Raw genomic sequence first — 27,240 nt, 5'->3', positions numbered from 1 at the left:
CATAACAAATTGTGTAAAATATTTTTAATGTTTGCTTAGGAATTGCAACATAGCGTAGGCCAGAACAGTTTCGAAGTTCACCAAAGGTGTCCAAAGTTCGCAGCTCGCACGAGCAACTTTAGTTGTGGATAAAAACACATATAAAAGATGTCCATATAGTCTTTCGTAGACTTAAGTGATGGAGAAATTTGATAATAGTCGAGCTACATTTAAAATACTTACAAAAAAGTATGGACAGTTTATTAGGTTAGTTAGCTCATCAAAAATACTGTGAAATCGTGTGAACGTTTGGTTGGGTCAGGATAGCTGCATCTTAAATTGACAATTCCTAAGCAACCATTAAAAACATTTTACAGTATTTTTAATGTTGGTAGCTGTACTAACCGTCCACAATGTTTTAAGTGTTTTTAAGGTACCTAACTTAACCTAATCAACCATTCTCATGATCTAATTTAAGTGGTTAGTTAGTTACAGCTTAATAAAGGAACATAGAGGAACAAATCAAAATCTACTGTAAATTTAATATAGTTGTTTTTCCATCATGAAAATAAATTATAAAAAAAATTTAAGGTTTCAACTTGTTTGTTACTAATTTGGTGAGAGAACCTGTCACACTTGCGAAAATGCTCCATTCTCTTCTCGTTACTTGTCATCGTCTCTAATGATGTTTACAAGATGCTAAGCCCTAATTTATTAGTTTCTAACACACATTTTTTTGTTATTTTTGTAGGTAATTCATGTGCAAATGTTTTTTCTTAAACTAAAAGGTTATTAATTTACTATATTTCCTTATTTCAACCATACACTATTAATAAAGCTATGGCAAGATCCATAGTCCTAAAAAAAGGGGGATTATTAAATCAGCAGGGGTGAATATTCTGTGCAAGTATTGTAATCAGTGCTTACAGTTTAAAAATGTTTGCTGAACATTCTGAAGTATCTTGTTTCAATGATACACACTTGAATGGTGAGGACATGATCACTTCCGTACCACGTCTGTCCCTTCCATTATGACTGTTTGAGCTCTTTTGTTGGAATTGCTTGACAACATCCCTCTCTCTAACCGCACGTCATCACTATAGCCTGGCTGCTCTGTAGACCGAGCTGTCTACTCGCCCTCTTGCCATGTGTGACACCTCTCTGTAAGCACTTCTCCTCTGGAATACAGGTAGCAGTGAGCTCACCCCCCACTCTCGAGTGCACATGCCAGAGGGAGGGTGGAGTTCCGCTCAGCTGGGCTTCTAGTTACCATCCGCCTGGATCTTGACGACCAAGCTGTACACGCTGTAAGCAGCCTGTTTCTTGCTTGCAGCCAGTATCGGCAGACTGAAAATTTTAGACCACCAAAACATGTGTTACAACCTTGCACTTAGAGGAGAGAAGGAGAAACACATCCTTCCCACTAAGCTTAGTGTGTCGTGGGCTTGACAAGCGTTCTTTTTTATTATTTTTTTAATGTAACGTACAGTGATATCATTAGCAATGTGGTTTCAGCTGGAACAGCGAATAAATTCATTGCGAATTAGGTTTTTAACAAAAACCTTTATTTTCATGCAGTTATAGAAATGGCGCGTGCAACTCAATTCTTGTATGTATATTAGTTTGCTAACATTGTATATGCTAGTACGTAGTAAGTTTGTAATTTTTTTGGTAATTTAAGTAAGGACTGTTTGATTCATTGCTTACACATGCACTCAATCCATGCTTCGCCATTGCACATAGAAAAAACTAATTCTTGGCCATTTTTGAGGTAATATTTTACTCAGCTAACTTTTTTTCATTTAACTTTTTTTTTCCAATAACCTAATCCAACTACACTCTTCTTTGTTCTAGAACACTACTAGAAGGTCCATTAGGGAACATAACCAACTAGTGAAATTATCTTAAAATTATGTGCTATAAATTAACCTTTGGAAATTGAAAGTACATATAAACAGCAGTATTTGGCTCATTATAACACAAACTGATTACTTATTTCACAGGGTTTTTTTTTTTTTGCACTAGGAAAAGATAGTATGTGGCCAAAGATGTTGAATAATAAGTGAGGTTTAAGTCACCTCCACACTATCATCTCATGTACTGGGTTAAAATTTGTTATATAACTCAGTTAAATAAGGATGGAGATATTTAGTTTTTTACAATAAAGTTTGTGAGGTATTCAAATTGTGAAGTGTCAAGGAAAACTTTTGAAAATACGTATATGTTTTGCATATTGAAACCCAGTACAGTAAGTTTGATAAAACTGGGCACTGTAGAGAAGGAAGGTCAATTATTTAAGTTTTCTTATAAAACAACTGGAAAGAGATATTGAATAATGATAGGGCAAGAATTACAATGAGAAATCTCACAGGGTCCCACAGACAAGGAAAATATGGAAAACAAAGAAAACTCAGGGAATTGAAAAGGTGTCTTCACAACTTGGAAAACATTGGGAAATAGCAAATATATAATTAAAAAGACAGTATCAATAATTTTTCATTCTGTGCAGTATCATAATGTCTTAAAACAGCATGTACTTTAATCATTAATTCATGTGCTATTAGTAATCCATATCCAATTTTTACTGACATTGATGAAACATAAGGGCTACAAGCTACTGAGTGTTAATTTGAAGTAGGATCAAATATTTATAGTTCTCTTGAGTGTAATTGATAATTGTGCAAGTGTATTATTTAAAAGTTTGAGGAAAAAGATTGATACCTAGGGATATAAATTAAGGAACTGGAAAGCGTGCAACGTAGAGCGGCTAGATGGGCGATGGGTATGTGGAGGAGGGGGGAAGGGGCGAAGGGTGAGGTACATATGCCATTGGTGATGATGAAGGAGCTGGGGTGGGACACACTACACAGAAGGAGGAAAATAGAGAGATTGGTGAAGTTTTTTAGGGTGACGAGGTGAGGGGGGCTGGGGGACGCTGGGAGACAGGTCGAACAAAGGAGTGTATAGAGGGAGGAGGGGTCATGGGTGGAAGATTCAGAGAGAGTGGAGAAGAACGGAAAGAGGAAGGCAAGTATTTGTGGTGAGGACGGGGAGGGAGTGAAATAGGATTGAGGGAAAGATACTGAATATGAGAAGAGGAAAGGACCTTAGAAAGAGGCTTCAGAACTTGGTGAGTAGGGGGGGGGGACTTCTTGCCACCGGGCGGAAGCCCAATCGCAAGTGTAACAATCAATCAATCCAGATTGGAGTGTTTATGTTGTGTTGAAGGAACTGATAACAGTGCAAACTGTATATTGTGCAGGAAAACATTTTATAGTCAATTCTGCATGATATGCTGAAGTAAGTGTGTGGGAAACCTGTCACATTCTTGTACATTTAAATTCTTATTAACAGAGCAATTGTATAGTACGTCACTTTGGAAAACAGTTCTTACCACATTTAGTAACGAGTACCTAGTTGTCACACCTGCTGCTGTCTGATTTTATTTATGTTGTGCGTTCTCGTGCATTCAGCATCGTATGTTTATTCGATACATGACTATACAATATTTTCTATGTTCATGAAGAAGTCCCAAAATAAACAGTAACGATGCTGGAAGGCATGGAAATTTAGTTTCCATTAGTATTTTTATAACTTGCATTTATTGTTTTGATGTCTCACTTCAGTTCATGGTTACAAATAAATGTTAATAGTTGGAGATTGTTCACTTAAATCATTTGAAAAGTGTACCTGTAAACATTTCAACTTTCTAAAATAAAAAAAATTAACATTTTCCTGTGACTAATAGCTATAGTTAGTTGGGCATGTATGTTTAATTTTGCTTATTATATTTAAAAATGACCCTGTAATGAAATAACGATGTAAGAAAAATTAATTAAAAGGTCCAGGAAAAGACTTGAAAATTGGTTCTCTATGTATTTGTAAACATCCTGTACAAGTAGAAATTTCCGCAGACATGTGAGAGGCCTCGGGTGTTTGCTAAGCGATCAGGTTGCTTTAGTCGCACGCCACACAGCTTCAGCTGTCTCTTGAGTTGTATCATTAGTGATAACTCCTTCCCTGGCAAACCAGCTCCCTTTCGTCATTAACCCCACCACCGATAAGTGGCCCCACTGCATATAGTTTATCTGACCACTCCCAGCCTGGGAAACATGACCTTTGACATTCTCTGGCAGCAAGGCCGCAAATAAAGAACATTTGTTTTCAGCGTGGTCACAAAGTTAGGATGTCTTTCCTCAACCAGTTCTGCACTTACCATGCAAGCGTGTAATGCCGATGGAAAGAGAAAGTTTTGGTTTAGTGATATTTGTGGTGTTGACTACTATTGCGAGGTAAACATAAGATTCTTTGAATGGTAAGCGAGGCTTAGCAGCTGTAGAGTGCGAGACCAGATTTGACGTTTGCTACGTGGCTTATTAGTCATTAGCGGTGAAGAGAGATTTTTTGGTACAGTGATGCAGTGACAAAGATCATCGAGTACTGTAGTCAGACTCCACTGATATATGGTAGCATAGTGAGGTTTATATTCCTATTTGGTGAGACTTCGGGCTGAATTCTTTAATCAAAAATTATTTTTGAAGCTAAGCAAGATAGCAAAGAAGACCTGTGAATATTAATGAATAAGTAGTAGATGTAGATTAAAACCAATTGGGCTATTCTTCAAACCAAATATTCATCACCCGATAATATGTTTATAAAAATAACTTGTCAGCTGCCATGGTGGTTAGTGGTCAGATCGTTTGTCTCCCACCAGGGCGATCTGAGATAGATATTTTGAAAGTTGAGAATGTAGCCAGCAGCCAGTGGCTTATTATTGAGTCTCCCATCAGCCCATTCGCTTCTGCTCCATTCTCATTTCGTCATCTGTTGCTAGGGACAAGATTAGTAGTGAATATTGTGATAGAATACAAATAACACTAAAATGCAAATCAATATACCATAAATAATTGAAATGCACGTTAAATAATACATTCAGCAGAATTTAAAAAAAAACTTTTTCAATTCAATGAAAATTATTTTTAATTTGTCAGGGAGTTTGACCAAAAATTTTTTTATACTTAACCCATCAGAAAAATTACTTTTACTTTTTTTTGATTTTGTACTTCTTTTAACACAGTTTTCCATTATTGATTTTGGTTGTATTTTTCAAACACACAAATGTTTGTTAGTTTATTTTCATTCCAATATAATTTTTTCTTAACATGATTATTACAAATTATTTAATTTTATGACATATATCACAAACATAATGAAATTTTTTTTGGTGAATTATGTACAGAGAAAAATGTCCTATTTGTACAACAATAAGGTAAATGTTTTAATAAATATTTATTTAAATAAAAACCATCCCATTAAAATATTCTGTTTAAAAATAGAAATTGATGTATATTTTATTTTTTTTTACTTTACGCATTGCTGTCTCCAAGGACCTCAATGTGGATGGGATGTCAAACACTAATTCATTCATTCATTCATTCATTTTACATTTACACGTGTGCATTTGCATGCAATGTTGAAAGTATAATTGGCGGAGTGAGCATGAGACGGCTGCCTTGCCTCGCAGGTTGTTTCAAGTCGGAGTGTCAGCAACCCATGTCGCTGTGGACCAAAGCACAGCAGCTCCCACACGAAGCGCTGCAACAGGTGCGTTCCGTCTATGGGGAGCATTTTCCCATAGAGGTGCGTCACTTCTTGGCGCCATGGATCGAGGAGAAGATGTGGTGAGTTGGCCTTGACTCGTGAGCCATGTCTGTTTGCCCAGTCACTTCGGTGATGACCTGGCAGGGTTCCCACGGTCGGGGATAGTCAGGAGTTTAAGAAAAGGCGAGTGGAAGTTGGGAATATGATGAATCTTTGAACTAAAGTCAGGAATTTCAATTGAACATTTGGTTTTATTCAGAGAAAAATATTGTCCTCGCATCATGTGTCAAAAAGAAAGTTTGTACCCCAGAGAATTAAATTATCAAGAAGTATTTTCTGAATTCAAATGTTAGAACCAAAATTGAAAATGAATTTAATACTTCAAGTAAATTAGGATCTAAGTGCCAATTTCATAATTTTTTTGGGGGGATTGAGATTTTAATATTGTCATGGAATAGAGTCAATTTTAGTGGCTGAATTTTTAATTGCAGTGTAAAAATATATGTTTACATATACTTGATAAAGCAAACTATAATTACATTCAGAGACTAGAGTTTTGTAAGATTGAATTTGTAAGATTTGTTTCGTGCTAAGTTCCATCTGAAACATTTAGAATGTTATTAGTGCCACCACTTATTACATAAATAATGAATAAGGACAAGCAATTAATTTATTTATTTATAATAATTTTAAGAGTCTTGAATGAACACTGAGTTTTAACTAAGTAAAAATGACTTAAAGCTCCTTAAAAATACAAAGATAAAAGTTTTTATCAAAAAAATTTGCAATGGAAATGTTAACTTTATCATACCCTTCAGATCATTCTTCGTTTCCTCTTGACAGCTTGACACACAGGCAATCTTGGGAATGGCATTTAGCGACGTTCTCCTGTGTTACTCCCTTGTGGAAAACATACTGTTCAACCCATGGTTCCAAATTAATGAACGTTTTATTGTTTCCCTTTTAATAATATATTAATACATGTCTTTAAGCTCCACCAGAACTTGCACTCGTTTTGAAGACATTGCAAAAGTCACGAGATGGTTCTCCTGTGTACTTGAACAAATTCACCTTCATTATTCAGAACAGTATAAATAGCCACTGACTGACACATACTCTTGAATAACATATTATATTTTCCATGCCTGCATGTGATTATGCATTTCACAGAGATTAACTCAACTGGATAATTTTGCTGTTTCCTGTTTACTGCTTTGTATGGATTGTTAAACAACTGTAACTTCACAGTAGGAGAAAGTTGTTTACATATGACAGCATTTGCGTGCACATTGACTGTAATATACATTTAGACAGCTGGGCACTTATATTGCACACAATGTCTATGATTTGCCTAAAAGGAACATAGTAGGTACTTCATCACTTTATTACTGTTTAGGCTTGTGCACATAGAGCCTTAATCTGGTCATAACTTATTTTCTTAAAAATGACACCTGGATCTTTTCCAGGTCAAGTCTATAATTTGTTTCTCTACATCTGCTTGTGTGAACGTTACCAAGGAAAATTCATATAAGACTATGCAGAAGTAGATATGGTCTTGAAATTACTAAACTAATATTTGGTGAATTTCTCAAACTTCTTTTTTTAATGTCCATTTACATCATTGTTTATTTTATTATTATTTCTGTAGTTCATGTACAGCTTAAAAGAGTCGGGTACTCTTTCTGTATATGTTGAGGAAATGTAAGGAACTCAATTGGTTCCAATTTTAGTGGGAACCCTGTCGTAGCAGGCATAAATCATGTAGTGGTTCTGCTATGTTTTTCATGCTCCAAGCGTCACTTTTTCCATGACAGTGGATGCACTAACATGTTTTCACAACTTTACTTTTTTTTTTTTAAATTGTATATATCCTTTGTTCATCAACATTCTACTTTTTTATTGTTTATTGTGTTATGCACTGTGTTATTTTGTGTGTTTTTTTTTTTTTTTAGTGTTCTAATATTTGTTTGTTTGGTTTTTGTTTTGATCACTGCTGATATGTGGTACTCTTGCCCTCGTGTTTTGGCCAATTTTGGATGTCTTGCCTGCTTTTGGTACAGGCGAGGATATGTGTCCATATCCTTGTATTTAGTCTGTATATGTCGTGCCCACTGAAAAAGTCCCTGACTGTTGGTGAGCATGATGTTACAAATCTAAAATAAAATTAAATAAATATTAACTTAGTCATATCTTTCTTCCAAGCATACAGCAATTTTGCATGTGCCTCAGTTTGCCATAGACACATGTTGCATGTTTGTGTTGAAAATAATTATTGAAATTTTACACATTGTAGATGAATTACAAAGCAAAAAAAAAAAGGTTTCTTGTAAAAAGTAAAAGTTTGTTCATATAAACATAGACCAGTGTTTCATATGCAGTGCTTAGGTATGATACTGGGGCAAAATTGTCAAAAATGGTTTTTGAAAAGCAGTTTGAGGCAGTGTTTCAATGTGAAATATTCACTGAGTGTAATATAATGGTGTAAAAAGTTGCACAAATGATAATAATTACACTTTTTACACCCATTAGATTACATTTGGTTAATATCTGATAAAAAATATTGGTGACAAAACAACATATACAAGAGACATCATGTTAGAATTGCAGAAATAGCCCTTAAACAATAGTAATAATAAAATGAACAAATCAACATGGCGTGAGAGATCAAGCATGGAGGATAATTCAGACAGGTTGGCATGTTTCTGGTGTTTACAGAAGTAATACTGTAGGCTTTGTTCTTGTTTCTGAAGGACGGACGTAGATCCTGATAATCCACAGCATGAGCAATACATATCGAACCTTGTGATGTCGCTCATACAAGAGTTGGAATCCAAAGCTAATGCTATGACTGCTGAAGATCTTTTTCTGACAAAAATTCACTTGGTTGAAGCAGCCAATACTTTTAGGGTAAGTACATCATGTTCACACCAATTATTGGGAGCTCTCAGTGTCTGTGTTGATTAGATAAAAAAAATACTGTTATAAATTAATAAAGGATGTAACAAATTAATTTTAACTATGTACTGATTAAAAAAAATTAAATCTATCATAACAATTTCTTAATGGCAAGAAATTAAAAACTTCTGTCAGTTGGTGATTTGTTTGATATTGTTTGATATTCAGTACTCAAATAATATTGTTACAAGCATTGATGGTGTAAAGGTGTCGTAAGAAGCAGCATCTATGCCAAATGTAGAAGTGAGATGTTGATGTATGTCACAGTTTATATTTAGACTGCAACTTTTGCCATCTGTTTTACTTACTCAAATTACAATTAACATAAAAAAATAAAAATTTTAGTTAAAATTTTTTTAGATGTATACACTGTTTAAAAAATTGGGTTGACATGAGATATTTTTAAAGAGTAATAAGTTTTTTCTGCTACCATTATTTATTGAGAATAAATGTAGTTATGAATGTGTCTGCCTGTTTGCATAGGAGTACATAATTTTATTGTCGTCTTAACAGTGACTTGTACATTAAAAATAGTTTTCTTGTTGAAATGAAATTCTAATCTTTAACATTAGCCTAGGTGAAATTAAGACAAATGAACTTATCTTAACTCTTAAATAATTTTTTTAAAATTATTTTAATACTAAGTTTTGTAGATACTAATTCGACTTGTTCTACTTTCAGCAACGTTACAGTCATAACCCAATAGCACTTTTCCGAATAGTCCGACATTGCCTGAATACAGAAATGAAACTGGTGCAGCAGCTGGAAAGTGTAAGTTATAAGTTAGTCAGCGTTGTTGTCATAACTTAGAAACCCACAAGATAAATTTTTTTTAAAGTTATTTGTGTATAACATATGGTAGTCCTAAGTTCTGTGTTTCCAAGTCATGATTAGTGTTAAGTTTTAGCTTTCTAAGTTGTAATAGTTCCAAGTTGTTATCAGCTGAGTGAAATGAAGTGTCTGTAACAATTAGAGGAATCAGCGTGCATGCATGTTTGTATGTGATTTTATCTGACAACTTTTGAACCATTGATTGGATTTTCATAAAATTTGTTAAGTAGGCAGGTATGACCAGTGGAATTTTTAAGTTGGGCATGAGCAAAAACGGTTGAGGTTTTTTTTTATATGTTTAATAAATACACGTACATGTAGCTTTCAAATTCAGTTGCGTTGCTTAATTTCTTGCTTGGAATCCAAAGAGGATAGTGTCCATAGAGATCATGATACTGCATGCCTCAGAGCGAAGTAAAGAAAATTGCATGCAATGAAGTGTAACTAATTATATCTACTACTTCTGTAAGAATGTATTTGTTTCGTTAACTTTTAATCTTTTGCACTACGATCTACATTTCATATTATTTAGCTGTTAGGTTGTGGATTGTATTGCCAATATTAATCACGGGGTTTAAATGTACAAAGTCGCTAAAACGGAACACCGCAAGCGCATGGTCTCAGTTCGAGGCGGACTACTAGCAGTTCCCAGTTGAATGATTGTTTTGTGTGCTGTAGGGCACTCTAGGCATGTTGCTGCCCGGGCTGTCATTACTGCCGGACTCCAACGCGGAGATCACCCAGCAGATAGAATACCTGCGGCGGCGGACGCAAGAGACGGGGGAAGATCTGCGCAAGATGGAGCAAGAGCAGGAAGCATTTGCTCTTCAGTACCACGAGTGCACAAAATTAAATGGTAATGGATGCATCTGGCTTTCGAAAGGGATCTCGTTCTCGCTTTCGAGGTCTGGCATTTGAAGTTTGTGGTGTTTTTAGCAAAATTAATAACCTAAAGCATCTTTTTTTGAGCAAATGGTGACCTTGAGACAAATTCTTCCGTAATTTAAATTACTGTGCAAAGGAAGTGCTAGGTTGCTCTTTAAAAATTTGTTTTGTGTATGCAAGGGCATTTTGACTAATCAAATGATTTTTTTTTTTGCAGCACATCTTCAGCATTTACAGGCACAACCTCAGTCGCCACAAAGTATTGAAATCGAAACGAAAGTCAGGAGGCAGAAAGAAATGTTGGAAACATTACTAAAACAAAAGGTATGTGTTTTTTTTAACATAAGTATAATTCTCAGCCATTGCAATGAACTGGAGGAAGTTCTAATAGTGAGCTATCATTGGAACGCAAATTAAAGGGTGTATACAATTTTTATATTCCAAATTGTGAAGTACCTAAATATTCAGGATTATTATATATATTTTTAGCTTTTTTTTTATTTCCATTCATAATCATACACATATTTGAGATCACCTGCAGTGGTGGTTCAGGGAACCATGATATAACAGTGGTATGTTATTACATTATGCATCATCAGTACTGTTTTTGAACAAGTCAGTGCTCGCCCATACAGTAGAACCTTTTCTTTCTTTCACATTTCAAGGGGCCAGAACAAAAGTATTTTAAAGGCAGGGAAACATTAAAAGATGCTAAGAAATGCTAAGAAATTTTCTTTGACAGATTTACACTACACAAAAAAAAAAGTCTATATAATATTACATTTTTACACAATAAGTAGAACTTGATTATCTCACACAATAAAAACAACAGATCCATTCTTGCTGTTCTTTGAAATTGTGTTCAAATTTGAACATGAAATTTTCAGTTCTTGAGTAAGATACATTTTAAGTGTCAAAAAATATGCAGTTTTTTTAATAGATGATATTAGTGTATGTGTGTCTTTTTAATAGGCTTGTGATTTGCCTCAGGATATGATACAATAGTTATATGAGTGTAAGACTCCCGAATTGTGTAGGCAGCTACATCTTTTTGACATAGAACTAGCTATGTGTCCATTCTGCCAACTCCACTGTCTGTCATGTATAACTGGTTTTCAGGAGTAGAATGGGCTCTTATCATGTACAGTTTCATTTCCACCAAGCCTTCTAAGTGCTTATTTTTTTTGTACAGTCAGCTTTACAGCATTCACATTACTTGAATCATTTGGTTCTTAGGTAAGCACAAGAAAGGAACCTGCATGTTAAAAAACTCTACCCACAGCTACATTTACGTTAAAAACGTTAAAACTGCTTATCATGTCCGTACGTGGAATATATATTTTCCATAATCGTGGTACATTTGGTAATGCCGAAACAAGAATTTTAGAAATTTCTGTCTTAATTAGTTTCAGCGGCACCTAAAAAACTATCCAGTTGATTTGAGTAAAATTAAGTACGGTAATGTTAGGTGTCACCAAGTAACATTTAGATTGTTCCAGCAGAAATGAATACTTTTGTTTTTGCACGCATCGCTCTGAAACTGTTCCATGTGAGCACAGTGGCGTAGCCATGATTTGTGTTGGGGGGGGGGGGGGGGGGTGTAATATACCTTTTTATAAAGAATCATCGATCCCCCCCTATTGAAGCGGGGGGGGGGGGGTCCTGGGGTCCTCCCCTGGGAAAATTTGTATTTCAAAGTGGTAAATGGTGCTATTTAAGCAGTTTTATCATCTAAAAATTGATTACACAGCACTTTCTTTGCCCCCGTTTGCCTCCACTTCAAGATATTTCAAAGGGGGTGGGGGGGGGGGGCAAAATACCCTTGTCCCCCCCCCCCCCCCCTGTTGTTGCGCCCCTGCATGCGAGCAGTCATGAGCACAGCTGGTAAGAATTATGCACGTGTGTTGATGTTCACGCTTGGGAGAACGGGAAGGATGGGAACGGACGTTGGTTCGGCCAGGTTACGTGCCTGATGGAGCTGCGACTGACGCTGGCGGACAAGCTGAAGGACACCATCGCGCACCTCACCAAGCTCCAGTCGCGGGTCCTGGACGACGAACTGATCCGCTGGAAGCGGGAGCAGCAGCTCCACGGCAACGGGGCCCAGTTCCAGAACAACCTGGACAGCATCCAGGAGTGGTGAGGGCGCCGGGGCATTTCCGCTCGCGCGGCCACGTGTGCCGTCCCCCGTGGCCCCCGGGACCAGCCCTGTTCATTTTTAAATGTGTAACTAGTATAATTTTTTACAAACTAGAAAAAAGATTTTGAATATTTTATAAATAAAGCTTAGTTTGGACTTACAAAATAGTAACCACGATTATACCCTGTATTTTCATGTTAAATGACATTCTAAAAAGAGTGTAGGTGAGAAATAACCATGCAATTATAATGTAGCACGTGACTGTAAAATTGATAGTAACCATGATTATACCCCTGTATTTTCATGTTAAATGACAATTCTAAAAAGAGTGTAGGTAAGAAATAACCATGCAATTATAATGTAGCACGTGACTGAAAAATCGAGGGGGAGGGGGCCTCCGATCCTGGGTCCAGGGCCCGTAATCGAATGTGGGGGCCATGACCGTCGCCGCTGTTTTCATGACCGGGAAAAGCCGGCTTGCATTTCCGGGCTAGGGTCGGACATGAATAATTTTACTGCCAGTTCAGAAACGCCAATGTTCCCGTGAGATGATGAGCATGCTAGGCGTATTCCTTTTTTTCCCTGCGGATGCGTTACCTCCGCTGTATCTCGCCCCTTGTTATTGTTTCCTACTGTAGCTTATGGAATGGAGATGAATACACGTTCTTTGTGAGTGTGTATCTGTGAGAAAGAAGTTGCAATGATTACCGAAAATTTTACAGTTTCAATCATTTATGAGTACTGAAAAAACTAAAAATGTTTGAAGAAGATGAAAAGAAATAAGATATACAGCTGTGGGAAGAAACTACAATGTCGTGGAAAGTGCTATACGTGACGTGATAGTGGTATTGTAGTAAAAATTTTATTTGAAAAATGAGAGTTTGTTGCGTATGTTTTCATAAATTGTTCAATTAATTTAGTTTTTAATCTGAATGGTGCTTCACTGTAGTAAAATAAACGTCTGCAGTCGTAGTCATTTTTACAAACGGGTGTTTTTTTTTTCCTTCCAAGCATTAAAAACACATTATATGCAGTCTATCCACAAATAAAATTATTACTGCCTGATATCTAAGCATTGTGTATTTACAGAAATTACGTTTGTGGAAATATTATTCAATTTAATAGTAGGTACTCTTGTTGCAGGAATAAAGTACTGGAAAAAAAAATAACAGTTGTCAGTACGGGTTCAATGCATAGGATTGGCAAAGGGTGACTGGAAATTCACTGAAGAAAAGGGGGGGGGGGGGGGGGTTTGCGGCCCGATAGTTTTGTGCCTAGGGTGTTAACCGACACAAGTCATCTCTGGATATGGTGCTTATATATAAACACACATAGTTTGAAAATATATGGTACTCTAAAGTTTGAGAATTATTAATTTTTGTGATGTTATGTTTATTATAAACAAATATACTGAAAAAAAATCAAGTTTACAATTAATATTTAATTCTATAGTTCTCCAGTTTTGCAGGTATATGTAATTGCACTTTGAAAGAATAAAAAAGAAGCTTATAAATAATTTTTTACTGATGTTATTTTAGGTTTGAAGTGGAGAGGAACAAGAATACTTGCCAGTTTGGTTGTGTGGATGTTTTTGATTGAAAGCTCTTCACATGTGTACTGTTGTGTGTGGGAAGGTGTGAAATAGGTTTATGATGCCCACTGACTTCTCACGCAGTAAGTGATGTGATGTGTTTTGTTGTTTGCACAGGTGTGAGAGCCTTGCAGAGATAATCTGGCTGAACAGGCAGCAGGTGAAAGAAGCGGAGAGGCTAAAGACGAAGGTTCCGCTCAATTCAGGAGTAGTTGACCTGTTGCCGAACCTCAATAACCAAATAACGCAGCTGCTGTCTGGTTTGGTAACGAGGTCAGTGTCTTTAAGTTTTCAGAATATTTCAAGTTATTTTTGTGGGGTACCCATGTAGCTGCATACTACTGTCCTTGTCATATTTATGTCTTGGCCACCTCGTAAGCCCTGGGCTGTTGGTGGGCATGTAACAAATTTAAAATTAAAATACGTTTTTGGTAGTTTACCTGCTAGTTTAGGTTTTTCAAGTCGAGTTCAAAAAAACCTTTTTTTAAAAATTTAGTGAAACAATTTGAATGTAAGTATAAATATCCAATGTGTAAAAAATATTGTTTGTGATAATTTCATTAAGTTAAGTTTTAAAAAGTGATATACCGCATTTAATCGCATAATGTCCGCACATTTCTTTTTAAATACTTGAAATGGAATTTTTTAAAATCCGCATAAAGTCCGCACCAGTCAAAGCAACCTTGGCCACCCCTGAAAGGCACAGTAACGGGATGGAAAATTACCGACGCTGTCAACAATGCTTCGACCTTGAGTTGTTCATTTCTCCGGAGCGGTCGCTGAGAGGGTCGCCAGTCACCAGCGCTCTGCTAGTAAACTAATTATGAGAGAACAATTTTTTTACTCTACACAAAACGTAAAATTTTGAGGAAAAATTTTTTTTCCTGACTTCATTTCATAATGTCCGCACCCCATTTTTTTTGGTCAAAAATGTAGCCAAATTACTGCGGACATTATGCGAGTAAATACGGTATTTATTTTTAAGCATTTCTGTTGTATCAGTCTACGTTTACTGTTATCACAATCAGTCCAAAATTCCAAATATAACACTTTTTTTTTAGGAAAAGGGTCATAAAGTAAAGATTTGACTGTATTTATTTTAGCTATTCAAACCATTTTGCATAAAATATATATATAGTTAGCTCTTAAGTGATATAATTTATTATTATTTTTTAAAATTCTTGTTGGAATGAAAAATTTTTTTTTAAAGGTAGTTATAGGTTTATTTACTGTCTTAGTAAATAGTACTTAGTACTTAATAAATAGAGATAATACTTGTGTACAAGCTTTGATATGGTTTACCCATGTATTATTTTAAGTATTTTTATTTTCAGTACATTTATTATCGAGAAGCAACCACCGCAAGTTATGAAAACGAACACACGATTTACATCTACTGTACGTCTCTTAGTTGGCGGTAAACTTAATGTCCATATGACTCCACCCCAGGTGAGTTACGCTTTATTCATATGTGTTTTATGTATGTAATTGGCAACTTAACTGTTAAATTAGATGGCATTGGATCTAAAACAATATTTAAGTATGAATTAATAAATCTGTTTAACATGCATGACAGCTGTTGGATTTGTTAGATTCTTTACGCAAGCGTTGTCTACCATGCATAAACCTAATTAATATTTCTTATCCCAAGAGTATCATATACTTTTATAATTTAATTTGTAACTTAAATAATTTAACTTTTTTTCATTACTTTACAGCAATTGCAACATTACGTTTTACTTTGAGGATTCATTTTGTGATATGCTACAATTAAAATAATTATACCTTAGCGCTGCTTCTGCAATTGGTTCACTGTTAATCTGGAGTAATGAGGGCCAATTAGAGACCCTCACTCATAGAAGTGTCGAATCACAGACACTCAGTCGAGACGACTCACGAGTCAGCAGCCAATGAACAGGTGGCATTTGCCAGAGTGTGTAGTGTGTAGTAGAGTCTATCCTGGAGGTCATTGAATCCGCAAATTTTGCGGGTCTCTACTCATTAACATTGATCTGCTGTTTCTTATGTTTGTGTAATTTGTTCCCAGCTGTTCATTTTTGTCTCTTCTTTGTTTGTGTTATTATGGACCTCCGTGGAAAGTATTTTTTTTGTTTTCTGATTTCTGCAGTGAAGGACAATGTGGCTACTATGTAAATTGTCTCTGTTATTTCTCGAATCCCGGGTGTATTCCTGATTCTCTGGGCAGATAAATTAGATTTCTTATATTGCCAATATCGATCTTAGGCTCAGTACCCTTTTTCGTCTAAAGATGAAACCATTTTCAGCTGAAAATAACACCACTTTGTAATGTAAAATAGAAATGGAGACAGAATTTAAGAGCTGCAGTAAAATTAATTACAATGTATGTGTGTATGTACATTATACTCTCGATTAATCAAGTTAATGGACCGCAGGAACCTTGGATAAGCAAAATCTCTGATAATGCAGATAGAATAGAAAAACATTCATGGTTTTCAATTGGCTATATGGTGTCATTTTTTCGGGGATGAGGTTTTTCCAGCTTTTCTTGGGTGTGGTGTTCTTTTATATCACTACATGATTTGCCCAACCAGTAAATAAACATACTTGAGGTAAAAAAATTTTATTTTTAGACTTATGACAAATAGATCATTTTCTAGGCCCTCAATAAAATGTTTCAACAGTGTTTGCCAGTAATGATTTGCTTTAGGTTAGCTCATATAATGTAGAACCTCGGTTAATCGAGACTTCTGTACCTAAAAAAACATCCTTAATTTTTGTACTTACCAACAGCAGTACATACTTGCATAATATGCCCTGTGTCATTGTTTTGCGTTGTTTCCCGGTGGCAGGTGAAAGTGACTATAATCAGCGAGAACCAAGCCAACGCGCTGCTGCAGAACGACAAGATGGCGAAGGGGGAGGCGAGCGGGGAGATCCTCAACAACACCGGCACCATGGAGTACCACCAGGCGACGCGGCAGCTGTCGGTCAGCTTCCGCAACATGCAGCTGAAGAAGATCAAGCGCGCCGAGAAGAAGGGGACGGAGTCCGTCATGGACGAGAAGTTCTCGCTCCTGTTCCAGTCCCAGTTCTCCGTCGGCGGAGGCGAGCTGGTGTTCCAGGTATGTCCCGGGAATGCATGTTTTGTGTGACGAAGTTGTGTTTTGTTATTACTTCATGTGAATTTTAAAATTGAAGTAATTGAAAAATTAAAAAAATAAAAACGTTGCAGATAATGTTTAATCTCAAAAACGTTTTCAAAACATGTGATATGTATTTTAAAACAGACTACCTTATTACAACTCAGATCAGCCTGGCTGAAAGATGACCTGACTTGCAACGTTTCAAAATACTTTAATATAATGTTCACCGAAAATGTTTGTTGATGTTTTAACTTTCAAAGTTTAACACAAAATTTAGTTGGGCAGTCTTTAAGAAAAATAAAAAATATGATTTAGTAGTAGTTTTACGTAGGTTTATTTCGTACATCTTGCACAAAACAAAACATTTTCCGCCATTACATGATGTTAACAAACAGTTCCACACAGTTCTCGCGACAACCCAAATGATTTTTCCCCGCTCGAAAACGTGAATGTTTATTCATTTCGGTGAATCCAAAAAACATTCTTAATATTCACATACACCTTCCATTTCGTAAATACGCCAAGAGCAAAGGTGTTCTTGGGATGGCGGTAGAAAGATATTTTAAACTCCATCGTGGGCTGATTGCCGACGACTGGTCTATGAAAATTCTAATTAAATGTCCAAAACAGGCTAGTTACTGGCGCAGCCCGGACCACGGCTGTTAAATTTATCACTTAATACATTATTTTTAAATTAATTGGCTTGAGCCACTGCAGAACGCAATCTATTCAGTCAACCTCAACCAAAGAACTGGCGGGATGACGCCACTGCCTCCAGCCACATCGGGAGGCGGGAGTCACGTGACCACCATCCAATCATAACCCATCTTTTTTCATACTGAAAAAAAGTCTGAAATACCATGGTACCAAAATATTAAATTCATAACTTTATTTTTCTTGTAAGACTAAGCCTGACTTCTTTTACCTATTAACCGAAAACATGAGTCATCATACGTGGTTGTTTTAGCAAAATGAGATTTGTTATGATGTATTCAAAACATTTTAATGGCAAAATCAGTTCATTTTATGTACTGTAAAAGTGTGCCCTTATAATAATGTGCTGCCATAGGGAAGAAGGGAAAGGAAGAAGGAATGGCAATGCAGAAAAATCTGTGTGCTCTCTCTCTCTCTCCCCCTCTCCCCCTCTCCCTCCCTCCTCACATATTTCCAGAATGTTATTAGCAGTCCCATATTATTAAATATACAGAAAATTTAGTGCAGGCTCTTCCCCCCCCCCCCCCTCTCCCATCATTTACAAGAATTTTTATCTTTTATTTTTTTTTCTCTATGATGCACCATGTTAGAGACATTACTTAAAATTATTATTATTTTTTTAAAGATGAGCCTGTCTTAACTTTAGATTTAAGTGTTTCATCATTAAATGACTTTTACGTTCTTGTTATGAGAACATCTTCTGCTGTTCTCAGTTCTCATAATCGTGAGATTCCACTCTGTGTAGAAAGTCTGCAAAATAAATACTATTTTGAAACTATTCTGGTTGTTGCATTGGACGTGAGTGCAAGCTGCCTTTTTTTTTTTGCTCTCATTAACAATGCTTTGTCTTTTTCAGGTCTGGACCCTCTCACTTCCTGTAGTTGTGATCGTCCATGGTAACCAGGAGCCTCACGCATGGGCAACAGTCACGTGGGATAATGCATTTGCGGAACCTGGCCGTATACCCTTCGCGGTGCCGGACAAAGTTGCATGGCTGCAGGTGGCTGAAGCTCTGAACATGAAGTTCAAAGCTGCTACCGGCAGAGCACTCACCGAAGAGAACCTCAGGTTTCTTGCGGAGAAAGCATTCAGGTGAGCATGTGACAACTTAACTTTCCTATCTGTCTTATTGTAAAGCCCACCGCACACGGTACAATATTTTCTACTAGTTTGCTTACTAGAATGCTTACTGGTTTCTGTTCTGTGTAGGCTACAAGCTGAAACACTAGGTGCGCTGGAAGTTTCTGCTGCACACGATTCTAGCTGCCTTACTAGTTATGTTAAGAGAATATTCTCCACAACAAATTTTTATTATGATAATTCACATTTTTTACTGCATACAAACAAGGCTCTTCTTTCTATGCATTTATTAAAACGAGGAGTTGGTCACTATTCCACTTATTCAGCAGGGCATGTTTTCAGATGTTGGCCGGTGCTGTACCCTTGAGCAGAGTGAGAAAGGGGACAAGGAAATTGATGCTAGATGCAGTGCGATTAAGGCCCTGAAAATTTATTTACAGCAATATCCATGATTTTGTTAGGTATTCCATAGACATGTGCACTGAATTTGAGTTTTTCAACTTGTTAATTTGTATTTTTTTTTTTTTTTTTTTACCAGTGTGAAGTATTAGTAGGGTTTTTTTCTTTCCATTTCATAAATCCTTTTATCATTGTAATGTTATTTTGGCTTGCAGAAACACTCAAGTGAGCGACTATAGTGCCATGCTCCTTACGTGGTCACAGTTCTGCAAGGAGCCATTGCCAGAGAGGAACTTCACTTTCTGGGAGTGGTTCTACGCCGTAATGAAACTCACCCGAGAGCATCTTCGTCAGTCATGGGTTGATGGGTAAGTACGTGCAATGAGCATAAAATAACGTACCATTATTTTGCCAACACTTCCCAATGTAATTTCTCTTTCTTTCATATTTGTGCAGTTTTCTTTAAGTACAGTTAATTTCGCATAATTACACTGCCCAAAAAATGTAGAATGGTTCTTCCACTATTTACTTTTCAAAACACTGGAAAAAAACACCTTTTGGTAATAGTCTGCTATACGACAGAGATTTGTAACACAGCAGACAAACTAAATATTTAAATGTTTCAAATTTACATTTGTTCTGCTACAGCAGCAATCAAAAATATTGCTGTTTGGACACTGTATTGCCATGTCTTTGACTATATAGTAAAATGGTGGATGCCTAACCTCTCAATGGCGGAGCTAATTTATATTGTCAAAAATATATTTCACATGTAGTTTAATGCCATTGTTAAAAGAAAGTTTTAATGTGACATTTGAAGTGCCTACATATTATCATTTTTGAAGTCAGAACATTTGTTTCTAACCAGAAAATGGCAGAAGAAAGGGAAAGTTAATACAGTGAAACCTCTATTTAACAAATCTCAAGGGACCAAAATTTGTAGTGTTTGTTGTAAAGGGGTTTGTTAAATGGAGGTTTCGCACGATATATTTCTAGTCACCATAAAGCTTCACATAAATGGCTAGAACTGTCTTTCTGACTGTTTGATACGATATGAGGAATTAAACATGAAAAAGTACATAGAATACACTTGTTTAATGGCCAACCATTGCTTAGAAATTATCAATTCCCATCCCCAGTGCTTCCTGGCATGCCTTTGTTGATGTTTGATGCCCTAGCCTCCATTAACAAGTCAAAAAGTATCTTGTCCAAATCATCATTTTTACATACTTTCACACGTTTTCGATTTGTCCCTACCAGAGAAGCGTTGTTTTCGATCTGTTCCCGGTTGGATAATATGGTCGAAAGTGTAGACGCCGGGATGTCGAAACGTTTAGCTATATCACTTTTTTTTCCACTTTCATCAACTGCATTTAAAATTTCTAATTTTATTTTAACGTTAATCTGTCGCCGCTTTTTAGGATTAGAATTCATTTTACAGTAGTAACGTGTTGTTTTCCGTAACTACGTGTGGAAATAAATAAACAACAGTGTAAACTGAAAAAACGGAAATTGTACTACACCATAGTTAAAAATATTTGCGTGTGTGCATCTTTAACCATAGAAACGCAAAATACACTAGTTGTTCGTCTTGCCAGAGCGATGGTACGAGAGGTTTCCGCCACTAGCGCTAAATGTACCCGCCATTTTGAACAAAGTGTGGCATGTATACACGACGTGTGTTATCCATGATGCTTTGTTTATTTATTGCCTTCCGCGATGTTGCTTATTATTTTAAGGTTATACGCACGTATTTTTAAGCAGTGAATGCAAAAAAATTAGTGGATGTCTTGTAGGAGATGTTTATTTTTGCGTGGATGTTCAAGGTGCTGAAGGGGGAAGGGGGATGGGGGCAACTGGGAAGCAAAGTACATAGAGGGGAGTACAGAGGACGAAGAGACCACAGATGTAAGCTCCAGAGGGTGTGGAGGCGGACAGAGAGAGGGCAGAACACCTTCCTGGTGAGGACGGGGAGGGAGTGGAATGGGCTGGGGGAGGAAATGGTGGAGGTCAGGGATGGGAGGGAGCTGAGGAGAAAGCTGATGGAGGGGGGGGGGAGAGGGGAGTGAGTGGGAGTTCTTGCCACCGGGTGAAAGCCCAATTGCAGGTTAATAAGTAATAATAAATAATAATAATAGCGGCAGTTCGTTGTAAAGGGAATTTCACTATTTCAGAACAAATAAAATTCGGTATTTAGAGGTTAAAACAGCATTGATCTTATGGCGGTTCGGCGGGACCAAAATTTTATTTCGTTGTATGGGGTTTTTCGTTAAATAGAATATTCGTTAATGGAGGTTTTACTGTATTTCTGTTTAAATTCATTTTTTGTTTCAGTAAGGTTATAGTTAATGTTTATAATTTTTGCTTGTTCATTTAATATATATAAAAAAAGAACTTACGAAGATGATAGTTTTATTTTTGAGAAAAATGTAAGAATATTCTATTGCTATTTTATGTACTTTTAATTTAGCTAACCATTCAAACATTTTTTCAGTATTTTTAATTTAGCTATACTAATCTAACAGATTATTCAAACAGGTTAAAAGTATTTTTAATGTAGCTAACCTAGCCAACCATTCTCACCATTAAATACTGACCAAGGAAATAGTTGTTAATATGTATTAATAGATATTGTTATGCCTCAGGATGTTGGTACTGTGCTGCCCCAGCCATCTAGTGAGTCGTGAAGTGTTGGGACAGTAATTATTCTTATTCCGGCACTACCACTTGTTAACACAACTGTTCGTGGGTTTTGACAGTATTTTAAATGTAGCTCACTTAACCCATTTTGACAATTTCACTCTTTTATAATTTAGCTAACCTAACTGACCACTCGTTAAAACATTAAGCTACTGATAAACTATTATTTTATAATATCATAACACACTCTTACAGAATGACTGGAAAACATTTCAGGCAGTAATCAAATGCATTCTGGAATTTTTTCTTATTGCTCCTGAAGTACCAAAAATTTCATAACAACCTTTAGTGCTTAAGTTGGTGGTTTATCAGCACGTCCTGCATACCACACACTAAATAAGTAATATGTGGGAAACATTAACCAAATGCCTTTGTATAACAAACCAAAAATTGTTTATACAAAGGGAATAGCATGTTGAACACATTACAACATTTCTTATTACTAAGCATCAATTCAAAATTTTTGGGAACATGCTGTTTTACAAATTGGAAAACACTGCATCAGGAATCTTTCTCTATTAAGTACTTATTTAAGTACACAGCATTCAATAAACATGAATACAATAGTCTTAAAAATGTAATATTTTAATACCTTTTGCATGTTTTGTTTAAAGTTATGTACATCCAAGAAGTGTATACATGAAAACTAATTACAAAAGTCTTTGCATTCTTTTAAATTGTTCTTAACAGTAGTTTCCTTGCAGACTACTCCTTTGTTACCTTTGCACCATCCAATTTTCAATTTTCTCTCCTCGTTTCTTCAAATGTTAGTTTAACGTGGTTGTCACGTCTTCCCTTGCATTGCAGGGCCATACTCGGCTTCATTCGCAAGAAGCAAGCTGAGGAAATGCTGTCAACTTGTGCTAATGGAACCTTTTTACTGCGCTTCTCTGACTCCGAGCTGGGTGGGGTGACCATCGCGTGGGTCAGCGGTAAGTCAGCGTTTTGTGTACAAATTTTATGATTTTCTTAAATTTTCTCAGGTTTTTATAACATAATGTTCTGGTGATGCTACTTTAATTTTAGAAATGACAGTCATTACTTTGAATGTCAAATGAAATCTTTGTAAAAACATTTTATGTTATCAGTTTGATGGTTTTTTTTTTCTGTTTATTTTTGTGTATTGCTGTTAACAATTTTTCGTTCAACTTTTTCATCTGGTTATTAAATTTTGCTCTTTTTTGACAGTATTTTGTACTAAAACATAGTATCAGTCAAAATTTATGAAATTATTTTTTTTCTATTGCAGAACAAGCTGAAGTTTTCATGCTACAACCATTTACGAGTAAAGACTTTGCTATCAGGAGCTTGGCCGATCGAATATCTGACCTGCAGCACCTAGTATACTTGTATCCAGACATTCCTAAGGATCAAGCTTTCGGAAAGTATTACACTCCATTCACAGGTAAGGGAGCTCATCACTGCATTTGTAGCTGACACATTGAAAATTTCCTCTTGGTTTTTCTCTCCTTCAGTCCCTATTTTTTTTTAATTTCCTGTGTGTCTTGAGCAGAAAAATGTACTTGTGCACTAGTAGGGACAAGTGATTCAATAAATAAAACACACTTTTCGTGAATTAATTTTTTTTAAATGTGATTTGGGGTGTGCAAATTCTCAAAACATTTTGATTAAATTCAGTTGAATCCCTATCATTTAAAATTCAGTTCCGAATCTTTATTCTAGCTTTCCGGTAGAGATGGAACAAGACTTAAAAATTTGAGGTGAGCTGAGCTAGTGGCTTCTGTCCCACTATGCTTGAAAGTCCTGTTCATTGTACTTGACGAGATGAGTCTGTGCAATATATATATTTTTAAACTATTTAATATTTGACATGTGAAACTAACATAAAAACATACCTCTATTTTGCAAACTCTTTACATTCTTACTATTAACATTTTCCTGCATTCTACGCATTTATTTTAAGTCCTATTTATTTTAAATAATTACACTTTTTGGAAAATTTACATTCCACTATTTATGTCATTTTTGAAGCTGTGAAAATTGTTGCCAACCTAAAAATAGCAACTAAAATAAAGAATATTAAAAATTAATCTTTTTTATTTTCAGTATTTTTATTTTCAATAAAAAATATAGTTTGTGCACAGTTTTTAATACTTTCATTTAAGTGGGGTTAACAAAAGTCCAGTCGCTAATAGGTAGGGGCAAGATTGTATGGTGAAATGTAGGGATGGGTCGAATACCAAAAAATGCCGGTTCTGCTTTCGGTGCCGGTTCCAAACTTTAAACTTCGGTTCCAGTACTCGGTTCCATACTTGGTTCCAGTACTCGGTTTTAGGATTTTGTTTCAACTATTGAAGTACTTTTGTGTAACAGCTAAATTAAAACAGCATGGTAGGTAATCTTAAATAATAATTTTACTAATGCTCCTTAAAAACAAAAAAAGGTGAGCAAATATGTGTAAGTATTGTTAAAACAGTTTAAACAAGTAATGCTAAATATAACATTTTAGTATTTCACACTAAATTCATTTTAGATTTTTATTCAAAAAAATTAGCATCTTCACTCTCTCCGGATCTAAACGATTCCTTTTGGAGTCGCAAATAAATCCTGCAGTGCTGAAGAGTCTCTCACTGCAAACTGTTGCAGGTGGCACAAACAAGTACTTTTTTGAAAGTGTCTGTAGTGGTTTGCACTGATCCCTTTTCTTCCAATATTCTGTGACAGAGCAGTTAGGTGGCATGTTATCCTCATTGAAGTACTGTTGAAGCTGTTCTGCCATGGAACCACAACCAGAATCCCGACTACTATTAACTTGATGGGTAAATAGTGTGGAATACTGTGACCAAATCAAATTACTCGAATCTGACTGCAACTGTACTGTAGCACTTTTTGTTCCAGATACCTGAAAAAATAAAAAAATTTACTCACTAAGAACTTAATGGGGAAAAAATTTTTTTTTTTGTGAGCATGAATTATATTAGTTCTCTTTTTATAGGCTAATTATAATTTGAGAAAAGAAATCTTACCAAATTCTCAGGAATTTGTAGACCTAATGCTTCCTCCAACAGTCTTTTTTTAGCAGCTTCACATTTTGCTTCATCTTTGAAAGGTGCTGCTTTGAAGCGTGGATCCAACAATGTTGCAGACGTCAGAATTTGAATGTTTTCAAGATCCTTGAACCTTATTTTAATGGAGGATAACAAGTCGTTTTTGAGTCCTTGCAATCCAGAACCAGCTGGAGCAGGCTTTTGTAACTCGTTTTCAATGAGATTGGTAAGGGGAATGACCTGAAATATAAATTAAACCAGTCACTCACTGAATGATACTAGAAGAAAATTACAAGACAATGTTAAATATAGGTTACACATAAGTACTCACCTCTGCAACAGTCACATGATCTGAGCTGATGTGGGTTGTTACAGAATCAAACACCTCGAGGATAGGTATGACATTTTCCATCAAGGTCCACAGAGAGTTAGACAGTTCTGGGATATTGAGCTCTGCGGAAGCCAATACTATTGCCTTCTTCTGCTCATGCAGTCTCTTGAACATGTGCAGTGTCGTATTCCACCTTGTGGGCTCGTCCTGAATAAGTCGATGCTGCACCACACCTGCAGTGATTTGGCAAGTCTTCAGCACCTTGGTGGCACGTGCAGAGTGCTTGAAGTGGCCTACTATTTTCTTGCTTGAAGAAACCAAGTTATTGATAATTTAATTGTTCAAGAAACCTTCCTTGAGCACCAGTTGCAGGGTATGTGCTAGGCATGAGGTGTGCTGGAAAGGCGACAGTTCTAACCCAGCAACAAGGTTACGGGCATTGTCTCGCACAATGGCCACCACTTTTTGCAGTAGTCCCCATTTTTCTAACAAAGAAGTGATGAATTTGGAAATATTTTCTGCAGTGTGGCTTACTTCGGGGAAAGGTATAACTTCCAAACACAGATGGTGCTATACAAATTCCTTTGTTACATAATGGGCAGTTACACTAAGAAAATCAGTGTTTGCCACTGATGTCCACAGGTCTGTAGTTACTGCAACAAACTCTGCATCTTGTAACTGGACTTCAACACTTTTAACTGTACTTTCGTACATGGCTGGAACAATAACATTGCTTAGTGTTTTTCGGGTTGGCATTGTAAACCGAGGCTCAATTAGTTCCTTAAATCCTCTGTTCTCAACTAGGTTCAGGGGTTGGCCATCCACGCACACCATTTTTGCAACAAGATGTGTGATTTTTGTCTGCCTTTTATCATCAATTTTAAATTTAGTAGCTTTATCATATACCTGTGTCAAGGTCTGCTGCTTCGGAGATATCCGATACTGAGGTCCTTTTTTCCGTTTGCACATTTCTGAGCTAGTAGACATGGACGTGCTTTCCGTTGCCACATTTGCCAAACTTGTCAAGCCTTCACTTGGTGCAAATTCTGTAACAGATGCTTGTGAACCAGATTTTGAAAAACAAGGACCAGCTTGCACAGATTCTACTCTCAGTCTTTTGGGATGTTGCTTTTTTAAATGTTTATGAAGATTTGAAGTTGACCTAGAAGAACCTCGGGATATGCGACTTTTGCAGTAGTTGCATAATGCATATTCACTGTCCATGGAGTCAATGGAAAAATGTTCCCAAACGACAGACATTTTAACGGAAATACAATGTTTTGAATGTTACCACTTCTTTTTCATTTCGTGTCACGTTGACACACACAAAAAAAATGTACTGCGCCTTAATGAAAAAATAGCTATTTCCAAATAATAAAGTTAGTTGTGCCTTCTGCACAGATAAATTAATTGCAAATTGTCACAATTCGAACAGTAGATAGCTTTTGAGTTTCGATTTTAAACTGTGGATAAAATATATAGGTCATTTCTGCTATTTATATTTACGTTTTTTTTTTTCATAACCTCAAATAACAACAAAACACGGTAACGTTCGCCGCCATGGAAAAACTCCAAAACACGGCAATCTCACTACTGACTTGCCGATGTTTCGTTAATTTTCCGCTGCAAGCGCTTCATTTTTACAATAACTACATAAAATCATAGGTGAGGTTTTTGTTTGTGATGCACACAACTGTATAGATATCTATGGACATATTTCTCTTGTTTACATCACGATCGTGCACATAAATACGTTTGATGTTTATTGTTGTCTGAAAACTGAAAAGTTTATCAAAAATACTGTTGCGTTTTTTTTTAGATTTCAAGATGTTAATTAAAAATTATGTCGATGGGCAGATAATTCATTTTGCGCAACAAATAATGCGGTAATTTGTAACCTG

At 36.1% G+C, this 27,240-nt stretch overlaps 1 protein-coding gene across 3 annotated transcripts in view; it reads left to right on the top strand.

Moving 5' to 3' along the window:
• LOC134535922 (signal transducer and activator of transcription 5B) overlaps positions 1–27,240 on the top strand; it is a 65,956-nt gene that overhangs the window by 7,614 nt on the left and 31,102 nt on the right. For 2 of the 3 annotated variants that reach the window (XM_063375304.1, XM_063375306.1), the window contains exons 2-14: positions 5,504–5,660; positions 8,331–8,487; positions 9,217–9,306; positions 10,045–10,222; positions 10,469–10,575; positions 12,212–12,390; positions 14,100–14,255; positions 15,317–15,431; positions 16,814–17,086; positions 18,678–18,913; positions 19,516–19,668; positions 22,808–22,932; positions 23,250–23,405. In XM_063375304.1, coding sequence (XP_063231374.1) covers positions 5,504–5,660; positions 8,331–8,487; positions 9,217–9,306; positions 10,045–10,222; positions 10,469–10,575; positions 12,212–12,390; positions 14,100–14,255; positions 15,317–15,431; positions 16,814–17,086; positions 18,678–18,913; positions 19,516–19,668; positions 22,808–22,932; positions 23,250–23,405 — 2,082 coding nt within the window. Of the gene's footprint in view, positions 1–1,168; positions 1,287–5,503; positions 5,661–8,330; positions 8,488–9,216; positions 9,307–10,044; positions 10,223–10,468; positions 10,576–12,211; positions 12,391–14,099; positions 14,256–15,316; positions 15,432–16,813; positions 17,087–18,677; positions 18,914–19,515; positions 19,669–22,807; positions 22,933–23,249; positions 23,406–27,240 lie in introns of all 3 variants that reach the window. The other variant, XM_063375305.1, reaches the window with a different exon arrangement.

This window comes from Bacillus rossius, chromosome 10 (assembly GCF_032445375.1).
Source record: "Bacillus rossius redtenbacheri isolate Brsri chromosome 10, Brsri_v3, whole genome shotgun sequence".
Lineage (NCBI taxonomy): Eukaryota > Metazoa > Arthropoda > Insecta > Phasmatodea > Bacillidae > Bacillus > Bacillus rossius.
Note: the sequence above shows the minus strand (reverse complement) of the source record. Positions and strands in the feature narration are given on the sequence as shown.